We start from the raw sequence: 13162 nt of genomic DNA on the forward strand, positions 1-13162 counted from the left end.
GAAACTTTATTCATAGATTTTTTGGCATAGTTTACATCTGATTTCAAGAATCTGACAGTTCAGTTCTTCAGTACCTCTGTGACACTCTCCCACAGATTAAACAAACTTGTCAGTTCCAAAGTACTGCCAGCAGTCCAGCTATCACAATGACAGTGTGTAGGGAGTTAAGAAAAATGGTCTGCAATGGTCGAGCAGCTCCTCGTGAGGGACACATTTCTATAGACAATGCTAAGCAAAGCTTGAATGGTGTAATGAGCAATTACACTGGACAGTGGATGGCTGGAAATGAATGATTTGGAGTGATGAATTACGCAACATCCTGTGGCAATCTGATGGCAGAGACTGGGTTTGGAAAATACCTGGAGAATTTTACTCCCATGATTTACAGTCCAACACTGAAGTATGGAAGAGATGGTGTTGTTACATTTCTTTATTTACTTATTTATTTAGTTATGTTGGTTGGTGCTTTAAGGTGTAAAACTGCTATCGTCATAAGTGCCCGTATCATAATGTAAGAAAAACCAAGTACTATTTAAAAACCTGAGGCCAAAAAAGGACTTTAAGAGAGAAGCAGCTAAGGACATGGGTGTCCTAAGTGAAATCAAATTTGCCTTGCCATGCTGCTGTGATAAATAAAAAGTAAGGCGTGCTTGACAGAATGGGTGTCGTTCACTAAAACATCTGAGAAAGTAGACGGTAAACATAGATGTAAATGTAAACAGTTAAAAAATGGGCACTAGATCAGAAAATGGCACACCGTCAAGGATTGACATCGCTAGCACAGAATGGGGCAGGCTCACCACTTAATAAATGTTGGTGACTAAAATGACAGTATCCTATATGCAGCCAGGCTAAAAGGACTTCCTTGCGGCGTGAGGGGCGAGTGGAAGTCGATCATTCTATTAGAAGAGGTTTAATGTCCCTGAGTTTGCTTCCCTGGAGAGAAGACCATTGTGCACTCCAGTGTGATACCACATGTTGACAGATGGTGACATGAAGATCATCTGAGGGAACAGAATGAATAGCAGACCAAGGAAGGAGAGCTGCAGCCTTTGCAGCAGTATCAGCAGCCTCATTCCATGGCATGCCAATGTGACCCGGAAGCCACAGGAACACCACGTTGGTTCCCCCAACAGTAAGCAAGCGGAGGTATTCCTGGATCTGCTGTACTAAAGGATGGACTGAATACAGCAGATGAAGGCTCTGAAGAGCACTGAAAGAATCTGAGAAGAAGACACAATTTGGAAGCCCATGTCACGGACGTGCTGAGTGGTCTGAGAAAGGGCATAGAGCTCCACAGTAAAAACTGAGCACTGCTCAAGAAGTCAATATTGAAAACGATCACCACCAAGTACAAAGGCACAACTGACACAATGGTCAGTCTTGGAACCATTGGTATAGATGAAGACTCTGTCCCCAAGCCGCATGCAAAGTGCGAGAAACTCACTGCGAAACACCAACCAGGAGTAGCATCCTTAGGAAGTGAATGGAGTCCAAAGTAAACACATACCTAAGCATGAAGCCAGGGCAGTGAAGAGCTCACACCCATGGGGAACATGGCAGGGAGCATAAAAGCAAAGCTGGTGGTCAAGGGAATCATCAAAAAAGGGAGCTTAAGTTGGTGCCTGGGCACAGAAGACAAGACAGTTCACGTAACGACTGAGGAGAATATCCCACCAGTAGGAAATGGTAAGCCAGCAGCCTCAGCATAAAGACTTTCAACGGGACTAGTACAGAGGGCACCGGTGGCTAAGCATATCCCGCAGTGGTGGATGGTGTTAAGATGATGTAAGATAGATGGACATGCAGATGAATATTGTTTTTGAACAGACAAGAGACCGATATAAGTGGAGGGGGATGGTCTGATCCACTCACCATGAGGTACAGCATAAAATACACAGAACACTGAGGGAGCGAGTACAACGAGCTGCCTGGTAAGAGATGTGGGAAGACCAACAGAGCTTCCTATCAAACTTGAGTCACAAGAAATTTGTTGTCTGCACAAACAGAAGGAGGATGGGCCAATATGTAAGGACAGGGGAAGAAACTCTGGCACTGCCAGAAGTTCATACAGACAGTTTTGTCAGTGGAAAAGTGGAAGCTATTGTTCTTGTTCCATGAGTAAAGGTGATAAAGACACTGCTGAAGACACCACTCAACTAGAAGGTTTGTTGAGAGCTACAATAGTCACAAAGTCACCAACAAAAAAGAGAGCCTGAGATACCCAGCATGAGACAATCTGTAATATGGTTAATCACTATGGCAAATAAAAAGACACTAAGCAGAGAACCCTAAGGTATCCTTTCACTTGAACAAAAGTGTCTGACAGGGCTGAGCCCACACAAACCTTAAAAACACAATCTTTTAAAAATTCCCAGATAAAAAGGGGCAGGCAGCCCTAGAAGCCCCACTCATACATAATATTGATGATACCTGTTCTTCAGAAAGTGCCATACACCTTCTCCAAATCAAAAAACACAGCCACAGTTTGGCACTTCCACAAAAAAATGTTCATAATATGAGTTGACAAGGTGAAAGATGATCAACTGCGGAGCAGTACCCACAAAATCCATGTTGAGTGTTAGTGAGGAGATTCCAAGGCTTGAGCCACCACCCCAGTGGACCATTAATCATGCATTCTATCACCTCGCAGACGCTACTTATGAGGGAAATTGGATGGTAGCTGGAAGGAAGGCATTTTTCCTTGTCAAGCTTAAGTAGGGGAATGACAACGACCTCATGCCAGCAACTGGCATATGTGCCATCTGTCCAAATGCAGTTATATGTATGGAGGAGAAAGGATAGATGTTACAACATCAAAATGAGAATGCCATCCAGTCCCGATGCAGATGACCAGGACAAAGAGAGTGCATGTTTAAGTTCCATCATAGTACTGTAATGATCACATTTCTGAAAGGAGAAAGATATTGTCCTTTCCTTTGTCACCCATTTCAAAGGGGAGAAGGCAGGATGGTAGTGGACAGAACTCAAAATGCCTGCAAAATATCAGCCTACGGTGTTGGAGATATCTTGTGGACCTACAATGACCACGTTCGCTATGGTCAGGCCAGGAACAGGAGAATGAACTGTGGTCCGTGAAAGCTGAGGAGATTATCTCAAACAACAGAAGAAGGAGTAAAACTGTTAAAAGAGCTTTGAAAAGAAAGCTAATTAGCTTTTTTGCAATCTATGAAAATGCAGTGAAACTGGGCATGTATCTTTTTATAATGGGTACATTTCACCATAGTGTGATGGCATTTGAAAATACAGAGAGCTCATCTCTGTGTGTGGATTTCATTGCAGCATGCCTCAGTCTACCAGCAGATGGGGCACATTGTGCCTAGAAAGAGGTGCGAGATATGGAACATTACGTGGTAGTAAGAGTTTGCAAGTTATTGGCTCTGAGCACTATGGGACTTAACAGCTGTGGTCATCAGTCCCCTAGAACTTAGAACTACTTAAACCTAACTAACCTAAGGACATCACACACATCCATGCCCGAGGCAGGATTCGAACCTGCGACCGTAGCAGTCGCGCGGTTCCGGACTGCGCGCCTAGAACCGCGAGACCACCGCGGCCGGCTGCAAGTCATTCTTCCTGGTCATCAATACAGGGGAAATGGTGTTTAACAAAAGTGGCCAGTGAGGAGTAGAGCTGCCAGTCAGCTTTAGAAAGCTGCCAGTTGGGTGGACATACAGATGGTATAGGCATTAGCAAATGAATGATACAGGGGACATGGTCACTCAAGTGCGTGTTGGAGTGAACAGACCACTCGAGACGACAAGCAAGTTGAGTGTACAAATCAAAAAGTCCAAGTGGAAAAAGGAGTGAATGGAATCAGAAAGAAATGTGGATGTATCAACGTTCAAACGGATTAGACTGAGCTGGTTGAAGATATCTACTAGGAGAGAGCCTCTTGGACAGGGGCATGGAGAGCCCAAAGGGGATGATAGGCACTGAAGTGGCCAAGCAGCAAAAAGGGAGGGAAGTTCAGCAATAAGTTGCAAAATGTCTGTCCTGGTGACAGCAGAAGATGAGGGTGAGAGGATGGTGCAAAGAGAGAAGGTGAAACCAGGAAGGGAAAGATAGACACAACTGCTTGAAGCTGTGTGTGCAAGGAAATGGTGTGACTATTGACAACATCTCGAATGAGCAATATGATTCCCCCATGAGCTGGAGTCCCCACCTCAGGGTTAAGGTCAAACTGGACTGAAGTGAAGTGTGGAAGGTGAAAGTGATTGTGATGGTGTAATTTTGTTTCCTGGAGGCAGAAAACAACTGGACAGTGTGATCACAAGAGGACCTGTAATTCACCTCTACTGGATCTGACTGGATCTCTTCAGGTGCAGACTCAGATTCTGGCTGGCTAGATGTGTGCAGAAAGTCATCACGGGAGTACTCCTTTCTGGATTTCTGTGATTCTGCTTGCAAGGAATGGTATTTTGCTGGCAAAGGTGAAGGTTTTTTTGGAATGGGGTGCACCTGTAGCAGATGAAGATGAGGGTGTGACCTTGGAGCTAAACAATTTCCCAACCGTGGCACTAAACTGGAAGCAGCAAGTCTGGTAGCCATGTTCTTCAGGAGTTGGGATGTTGCAAGGACTGTCAGAGGGTAGTGTAAAAGGTTTGTAGCTGGCCAAAATTTTCCAAGTAATGTGACCAGGAACCTTTTATTTCATCCAGATCTCCTGAATGGCTCTCACATTGAGGTAGATTGGACAGCCATGAGAGGAAGCAGCATGATCACCTTTGCAGTTGTTACAGTGCGGGGAAGGAGGGGGACACTCACCCTCATGAGCATCCCTGCCACAGGTTATGCATTTGGCTACATTTTCACAAGATTCATGTATAAGGTTGTAGTGTTGACATCTATAGCAACGCATGCAATCTGGGATATATGATATGGCACTAATAGAGCTTCGTAGCCAGCCTTAATTTTTGATGGAAATACCACATGCTCAAATGTGAGGAACAGGGTGTGGGTTGGTACTAATTCTTTATCCACCTGTTTCATGAAGCGGTGAACTGCAGTCACTCATGCTCCTTCCTGTTGGGGCCTCCCCCTTTGGGGGGAGGGGGGGGGGTTCACCTGCCTTAGGTGATAGTCTGCACCTCAGTTCGCACCTCCCGGTCTCCAGACAGAGGGACCAATCAGCATAGACAAAGGTAACAGCTCATGCAACCACACCTCCTTGGACCTGGCCTTTACCAGGGGGTATGTATGAAACCTACTTGTTCACCCAGGGCTGGTTATTATGGTTTACCCAGTCACCTTTTATGTGTCAAATACATAGGCCAGCCTTCAGGAATGGAGCAAAATAAGGAAAGCAAAAACCTCAAATGCCAAAGTGGAGGAAGGACAGGGAAAGTAAGATGGGTGGACAGGGCAAATCCATACAGAGTTTTGCCAAGAACTTCAGTTTTCTAAAGAAGGCATATGACTCAGTCCCTAAGGGAGCAGCACAGAAAGTGAAGTAGTGCTGCAAAGGCTCGGCATGTACACACCAAAGAGTGGTGAGTCCACTGGGAGGTGGTGGTGGTGGTGGTAAAGTGTGCACACATTTTTTAATGCTTCAAGTGTGGTCCCCTTATCATGCTCAAGAAAATTCTAAATGGAGAAGGATATGAACATATTTTATAGCAAAGTGTACTGTGTACAATAGAGGAACAGTTCAGAGATGATGAGTGTTTATATCAGCATGACAAAGCACCCTGTCATAAAGCAGCATGTGTGAGGCAATGATCTGTGGACAATACTATTTCTGAAATGGACTGGAATGACTGGAGTCTCAACTTGAATGCAATGGCACACCTTTGGTATGAATTAGAATGTTACCTTCACTCCAGACTCCAGTGGCCAACATCACCACCTTCTCTGGTGTGGCTGTTGAAGAAGAATGAACTGCCATTTGTCCACAGGTATTCAGACACCTACACCTACACCTAAATCTACATCTGTATCTACTGAAATTTTTCAAAGCAGAGTTCAAACTCTGGGTGGACACAGCACATATTAATGTCCACCTATGGGCGTTTAGATAATGGATAGAAAGAAACAGAAAAGAAAATGAGACACGAAAAAAACATACAAAGAGGAAATCTAGGGAATACATACTAGTGACACAAATTATGTGCATAAATTAAGATCAGGTTAAGGTGAGAGGAAAGCATTTTAAGGCCAAAACAACATTTATGGCCAGTTTTGGTGCTAAACCTAGAAGGTACCAGAAGTGCTCTTACCAAGAGCCCAAGCCACGCCAACTAATATCTGAGTGAGCAACCAATGATATGTTGCTTGTATGCAAAAATGATCTTTAACTAGCACTGGTTGAGAGCCATATTCCTCTTTATTCTTCTTGTTTGCTATGTTTATTGTGATGATAGGATTCAAAATTGTATTTCACAGTTAAAGACTGAACGGTGTGTGTGTGTGTGTGTGTGTGTGTGTGTGTGTGTGTGTGTGTGTGCCTTTTTTTTTACATGGTACATGTATTATTCCTTGTTATAACTGTTTCTGTTTCACTAGCTGGAATTCTTGCACTCTTTTTCTGTTTCAATAACTCTTAATGTAATGAGGTGGCTGAAGAATTGCATAGCAGTTGAAAGCTTACAATTATTTTGTTTAGTTAAATTTACAGGACTGTTTGCAGTTATCCCTTCCTTAATTCCTCTGAACTTTTATAATAATTTCTGAAAGCAGAATCTTCTACTCAGAAGCAGTCAGTGTTACTCTTGATATAGTCTGGAAGTAAACAGTTCATCGTTCCCTCTGAATTGCAGCCTTACATTTCAGCAATTGCTCCTTAATGCAAGAGTCCTGATTTTCCCTACAGTCAAACCACTGGAGTTTTTACACATATCACTTTATGATCTCGACACAGAACATTGAAAGACCAAATGCATTAAACATGTTTGAAAGTTAGTAACACACACATTTACATACACAGTCTTAAAAATGATCAGTTATTGTCCTAACAACAGGAAGAATGCACTGCACTGTCAGTATGGGTGTACCACACGAAATGCACTACAGAATTAATGAGAAATCCAAATGTGCCTGAAAGATATTTTGTATCACAGTAATACAATAATCAAATATCATATGTACTGTGTTCTTCTAACACAGTACCTTTGAAAATATTATTCTAAACAACAGATTTTACCTAACATTCACTGCCATTGTTTTGTGGCTTTCTTACTCTAATGAACAGAGTTTTTATCCAATCACCACTAGTACCAGCTTCACATCAATGCTTGTTTTAGCATAGCACAACTGCTCACCAAATAAACATATTTGTCATGATGCCATATATCTTCATTCCAATAGATTCTCAAACATGACATTATTATTTGTAATAGATGTTATAGAATGCTGTATATCTGTCTCTTTACTGTTCAGTATTATGAATTTTTAATTTCTGCTGTGAATACTCTCACTTGAAAGGTACGAAAACATACAGTAACTTTGTCACAAACTGATAAACAAAATAAATCCCAATAACTGACTGTATTTCCACAAAATTTATCTAAAATTATCCAAACTCATCAAAAATATCCAAGAATGGTTGTTATCATATATATATTTTGAGAAACTATGACTTTCTTGTATTACATTACAACAAAATCTGTCAATACTGTGGCAAAGCTTCCAAAAGTGAAGAAAGATGAAAATTTTGTCAGAGCTCAAAGTATTTCAGCATATTAACAGACATGATACTGCCAGCAATTAAATCATTTACGAGGGCAACAGAACCTCAACAAAACCTATTTGATCTGTCTCCAAGTGCCCTATCTCCATTATTAATTTGTATTATGTTTTAAAGTATTTGCAAAAAAAAGTAGTAGTGTGAATTGTGTGTGGTTATCACCATAACAAAGAAAAGTAGCATCGATTGAAAACATGATCTATTAGTGATATACATATGGCATTGATCAGATTGACATATCCATTGCAATCTGAAGTGCTGACATTTCAAAATATTCCACAAAACCATAAAGTATTACAGCGCATGAACAATGGACATAAAAGGTAATGAATTATCTTAACAGCAACTGCTGCCTAGGGAAGCAGTAAAAGCAAATTTCATTGTGCACAGTCCTGCTTATACTTTCAGAAGGTCTGCATATGTTTCAAAACACATTGCAGAGTGCTTATTTCTTGGTATGATCATTTTAGAGACATGTTATTAACTATGCATGTCCAGCTATTGCCATTCAGTGAGTGCTCTGTTAATTTCCCAATATGAGAAGGTCCCACCTCTACTGAGGACTTGGTACAATTGGATACCTCTGATCCTGTGGTCTGAGTGAGCTGCCCTTTCTTTTTAACCTTCTTCAATATATCCCTCTTTCCTACCCTAGTAACAAACTATTACTTTGCTAATTCCAAAAGTCAGGAAGAGTACCATTTTTATGTTTGTGTGTTCGTCGGCAGTATTATACATTTCACTTTTTGAAAGTAAACTTTGGTTAGAAATTTTGTCTCATAATTTATCAACTATTGAATATGTTTCTCCAAAAATTAAAAAGGAAACAACAAATATCATTTTGTTGGGAAATGAACACATTTAGATAGTCCTTCCCTTCTAGCTAAATAGATGTGTTACAATGTGCTGAGAGCCTAAATTATCTTTTGACAGTTCAACTAGGTAGTAAAAAACAATACAAAGAATTATTAATCAAAGATTTAGATTTTAAACATTAGAATTATTATGCTGTTTCAGTTTAAGAGGAACTATTAATAAATTTTAACAGGAAAACATGTTAGCAGCATTGATCGGCATCCTTATAGATCATTTTTGCAGAAGCATAGAGAATTACAGTGCGTGAAATGATGTCAAGCATTTCTGTAAGGCCCAATCAGAAAAGAAAAATGAAGGATATCCCATAATAGAGGGAGTTAAAACTGACATTATACAAATACATATTTCCTCAACAGGCATAATGTTTTCCAATTAAGATGTTGCATGCGCATTTAGAATAAATGTTGCTGTATGATATACAAGAAATTCAAGTTCCATATATCAGAAAAATAATAAAAAAAGTGATAATCAATGAAAGCCTGAAAGTTATCCAAGCATTTCCTGTTTCAGCCTGCATAAATTTATTAAGCATAATTTGAAAATAACAAAACTCTAATGAAAGTAAGTCAAATTGTTGTAGTGTACCTTTTCATCAACAAAACTTGTGAAATATCAAAACTTCATCTGTACTCTGTAAGGAAGTTTCTTTGTTGTGAAACAAGAAGCAAAATTATGAGTTGTTAGTTGCACAGCAGACACTGTTATAATTTGTCATGCAATTTTTTTCATCTCACTGCTTACAATATTAGATATTATATTTAAAAAATTAACTTGCCTTGAATCAAAGTGGGAGTTTATAAGTTACTTAAGAACCAATTAATTTCTAATAAACAAGCAATGTGTGTGCATTAATGAAGATATGTAACTGTTGAAACTAGTGTGAACCACCCAGGAAAATATCTAGGGACCAGTGCTAGCATGGAGGAAAGACTTTTTCCACACACTTCACAATTCTGCTTCTTAGAACATCCTTATAAATGCAGAAACAACATCTAAGCAAGATTTTGAAATCTGAGAAAGTAATCATTTTGTGAGAAACCACTAATGATATATTTTGTCTTCTTTACCTTCTGGATCTTTAGCAATAACTGTAGAGCTCCTGTCTACACCTGTCTTGTTAAGTTTGTCTTCTGTTGGAGAGTTGCGAGAGCCCCACGAACAAAACACACAAACAAAAACAAAAAAATGTTTCAAGAGATAAGTACAATATATACATATGAATAGCAAATCAAAAAGCTTCAATACAACACATTCATTGTAAAACCTCAACTCTAAACAATTTCAGATTCAGAATGAAAAAAAAGCTAGCTGTGCATAGAACTGTCAATAAGCAATGTGGCAGAATGCCATCACTTCCAAAATATGCAGTGATCCCTGCAAAAATAAAATATTTCCATTACACATCGTCAAGCAGATTCTGCAGCTCCATTAGATTAACAAACATAGCTTAAGCAAAGTTTGATTTGCTTACTGATGTGTAAATTGTTGCTTCTCTATGACTAGTTGGCACAGCATTGAAATTAACTTACCTTTGATATGTCAATCACAAAATTATTGAGAACATTTTTGATAAGATATCTAAAAACAGAAAATATGATGTTTGTTATTGGATTTCAGGCTTCATCTTCAGAATTTTCTATTGAGAATTAATGAGAGTAAAGCATGGAGCATCCCTGTCACTTGGATGCAAATAATTCTCATATTCGGCTTATGCATTTCATGCAGTATATCAGTGTTAAATAACATATACACTTGCATAATCAATTCACTAGGTGAATATATAGAAATATCAAAAATTTTATGACTGGAGCTAAGCAGATGCTGCTAAATCTTGCTTAACATATAAATAGGTAAGAAAACTTGCTGCACTTCATCAACAACAGAAGGTCTTATGAGAGCAGCAACATCAAAAATATACTCAAAATACAAAAACTAAATGAAGATGAGGTTTTACATGAGTGAAATGCAATTTCAGCAAGCTGCCAAGTAGCTACATTTATTCAGAAAGAACTACCTAGGTACACCTTGCTTTCTTAAAAGTAAAGTTCTGACTCAAGAAAGAATGCCTTAACATGTAAGATGTCCCTGGTCTCTCTTCATAAATAATGGATACAAAACTCATTTAAAAAAATTCTCTTTCTAGTTGCATGCACAAGATGCTAAACTGTAACTAAACATGGTAGTTAGATAGCAAGCCATAGATGTCTCATACATGAGTTATACACTTGTGAGGTTTGGCCTGTGGAAGATTAATCCTACAACACAGATTTAACAACTTACAGAATGTTGTACTAATGACTATACATTACGTGTGCAGGCAGATTCATGTTGTACACATATCCAGAACAATAAATTAATTAAGTGCTGTATCATGCATCATTGTACTTAACTGTAGACAGAGCATTCTGTTAAAATTAGAAACTCTTTGAATGTAACTCAATTTTGTATAAAGTTTTATTTAGAGATGTAGAAGACTGTTTTGCAAGCAGATTTATTTTGTACATTGGTCTATAACCACAATTAAGTAATCACATAACCATGCATCACTGCGAACAAATGAATACAGTCTATTTTGTAACATCTGGACATATTTTACTGCAACTGCTTCCTCTTAATAAAATACATCAATATCAGTTTGAAAATAAAATCATAGGGGATAAATTTGAAGGAATGCTTTATGTTAACAGCAAATTATCATTTGCTCAGTGAATGCTCAAGAGGCAACTCAATGGCTGTGTAACACGTGTCTTGCAATGTTTCTAAAATAATTTTTATTCATGTAGTTTTAATACTTCTGTAAGATAGTTGACTCTTTGTGTGTCAGTAATATGATCTTGAAACTTTTGGGTAAGTGACTATAAAGCCACTTTCAGGGATAATTAACTCAGGAAAGCTTGAGAATTTTCTAACCAACTCTCTTAATTAACCTCAAAGTCTTCCATGATGAATTTGTTGTATCATATAAAATTATAAGTGGTATATTTGAAAAAAGGCTAAACAGATGCAACAAGGGCACAGAGTATGGGCACAGATAAAATTTAATACAACACTTCTATTTACTTCAAAATACACTAATAGTTTCATTTTCATTTATCACTGGTACAGTTGGTACACTATTCGTCTCTCATTTATCAACTTCATTTTTTTTTTTATTTTTTTTTTGAGAAAAGAGTGAAGCATGTGGTGTTAGATGTGGTCCAAAGTGTGGAAATCATTTAAAGACTTTATAATAGCAATAACTCTTCTTATTTTGAATCATGCTTCAATAGTGCTTCACAGATTGGCATTTACCATGAATCACTTAATATTCTAATAGTGTGCTTAATGTACTTTTAACCTAAATATAAGTCCATCCTACTAATTGGGTAGGGAAGTAAACTTACTATTTACTCACAGAAAATGTGAGGATCTCATGTTTTTTGTGGTTATGTACTGGGGGCAATTGTTGTCTGAATTTTCACAGAAAGTGTCCATGATGATATCTTGTCTGAAATAAATGTCTAACCATCAGGATTGATACTTACTGTAAAGAAGACACATCAAGTTACAGGCAGGCACGATTAAAAGACACTCACCTGTCCTTTTGGGCCATAGCCTTCATCAGTAAACACACACACACACACACACACACACACACACACACACACACACACACACACACAGAAGGAAGCACATCTCAGGCACACACAAACACCAACTCCAACATCTTGTGCTAGAATGCAACATCACATGGTATGCATGCAGCAATGTGAAGGGGGTGGGGAAGTGGACAGGACCGTAGTGTATGTGGCTGGAGAGAGAGAGAGAGAGAGAGAGAGAGAGAGAGAGAGAGAGAGAGAGAGAGGTTGTGAGGCAGGGAGGTGGGGAAAAAAGAAACAAAAAATGAGAGGAGTGGGAGAAGACCGGTGGATGCATTGGCAGAGGGCTGCAAATAAACAGGGTGGGAGATGAGAATGGGGAGGAGATGATAGGACATTGGGTGTGGAAACTGTTGGGTGGAGGTGTGGGGACAGTATGTTACTGTAGGTTGACAACATGAAAATTACAGGAGTGGAGAATATGTTGTAAGGATAACTCCCATTTGTACAATTCGGGAAAGCTGGTCATGGAGGGAAGGATCCAGATTGCTTGGCTAGTGAAGCAGCCATTGAAATCAAGTGTATTATGTTCAGCAGCATGTTGAACCACAGCGTAGTCTATTTTGCTCTTGGCCATAGGTTTGGTGGTGGTCACTCATCCTGGCAGACAGGTGGTTGGTAGTCATACCAATATAAAGACCTGCACAATGATTGCAGCAGAGCTGGTAAATGACAAGGCTGCTTTCACAGGTGGCTTGGCCCCTGATGGGGTACGATAAACCTGTGACAGAGTTGGAACAGAAAGTGCTGGGTGGGTGGATTGGGCAGGTTCTGCACCTGGGTCTTCCACAAGGATATGACCCTTGTGGCAAGTGGTTGGGATTTGGAGTGGAATAGGGATGGACTCTGATGTTGTGCTGGTTGGGTGAGTGATAGAACACCACTTTAGGAGGGGTGGGAAGTATCTCAGGTAGGATGTCCCTCATTACATGGCACGATGATA

General features: G+C 39.5%; 1 protein-coding gene across 14 annotated transcripts in view; it reads right to left on the reverse strand.

Moving 5' to 3' along the window:
* Window positions 1-13162, reverse strand: part of LOC126261336 (calcium/calmodulin-dependent protein kinase type II alpha chain) — a 1016317-nt gene that overhangs the window by 119048 nt on the left and 884107 nt on the right. For 11 of the 14 annotated variants that reach the window (XM_049958541.1, XM_049958530.1, XM_049958539.1 and 8 more), the window contains exon 13: window positions 9649-9711. The exons of the other annotated variants lie outside the window; for them this stretch is intronic. In XM_049958541.1, coding sequence (XP_049814498.1) covers window positions 9649-9711 — 63 coding nt within the window. The remainder of the gene's footprint in view (window positions 1-9648; window positions 9712-13162) is intronic. 14 annotated transcript variants of the gene reach the window in all.

The sequence above is a fragment of the Schistocerca nitens genome, chromosome 1 (genome assembly GCF_023898315.1).
Source record: "Schistocerca nitens isolate TAMUIC-IGC-003100 chromosome 1, iqSchNite1.1, whole genome shotgun sequence".
NCBI lineage: Eukaryota > Metazoa > Arthropoda > Insecta > Orthoptera > Acrididae > Schistocerca > Schistocerca nitens.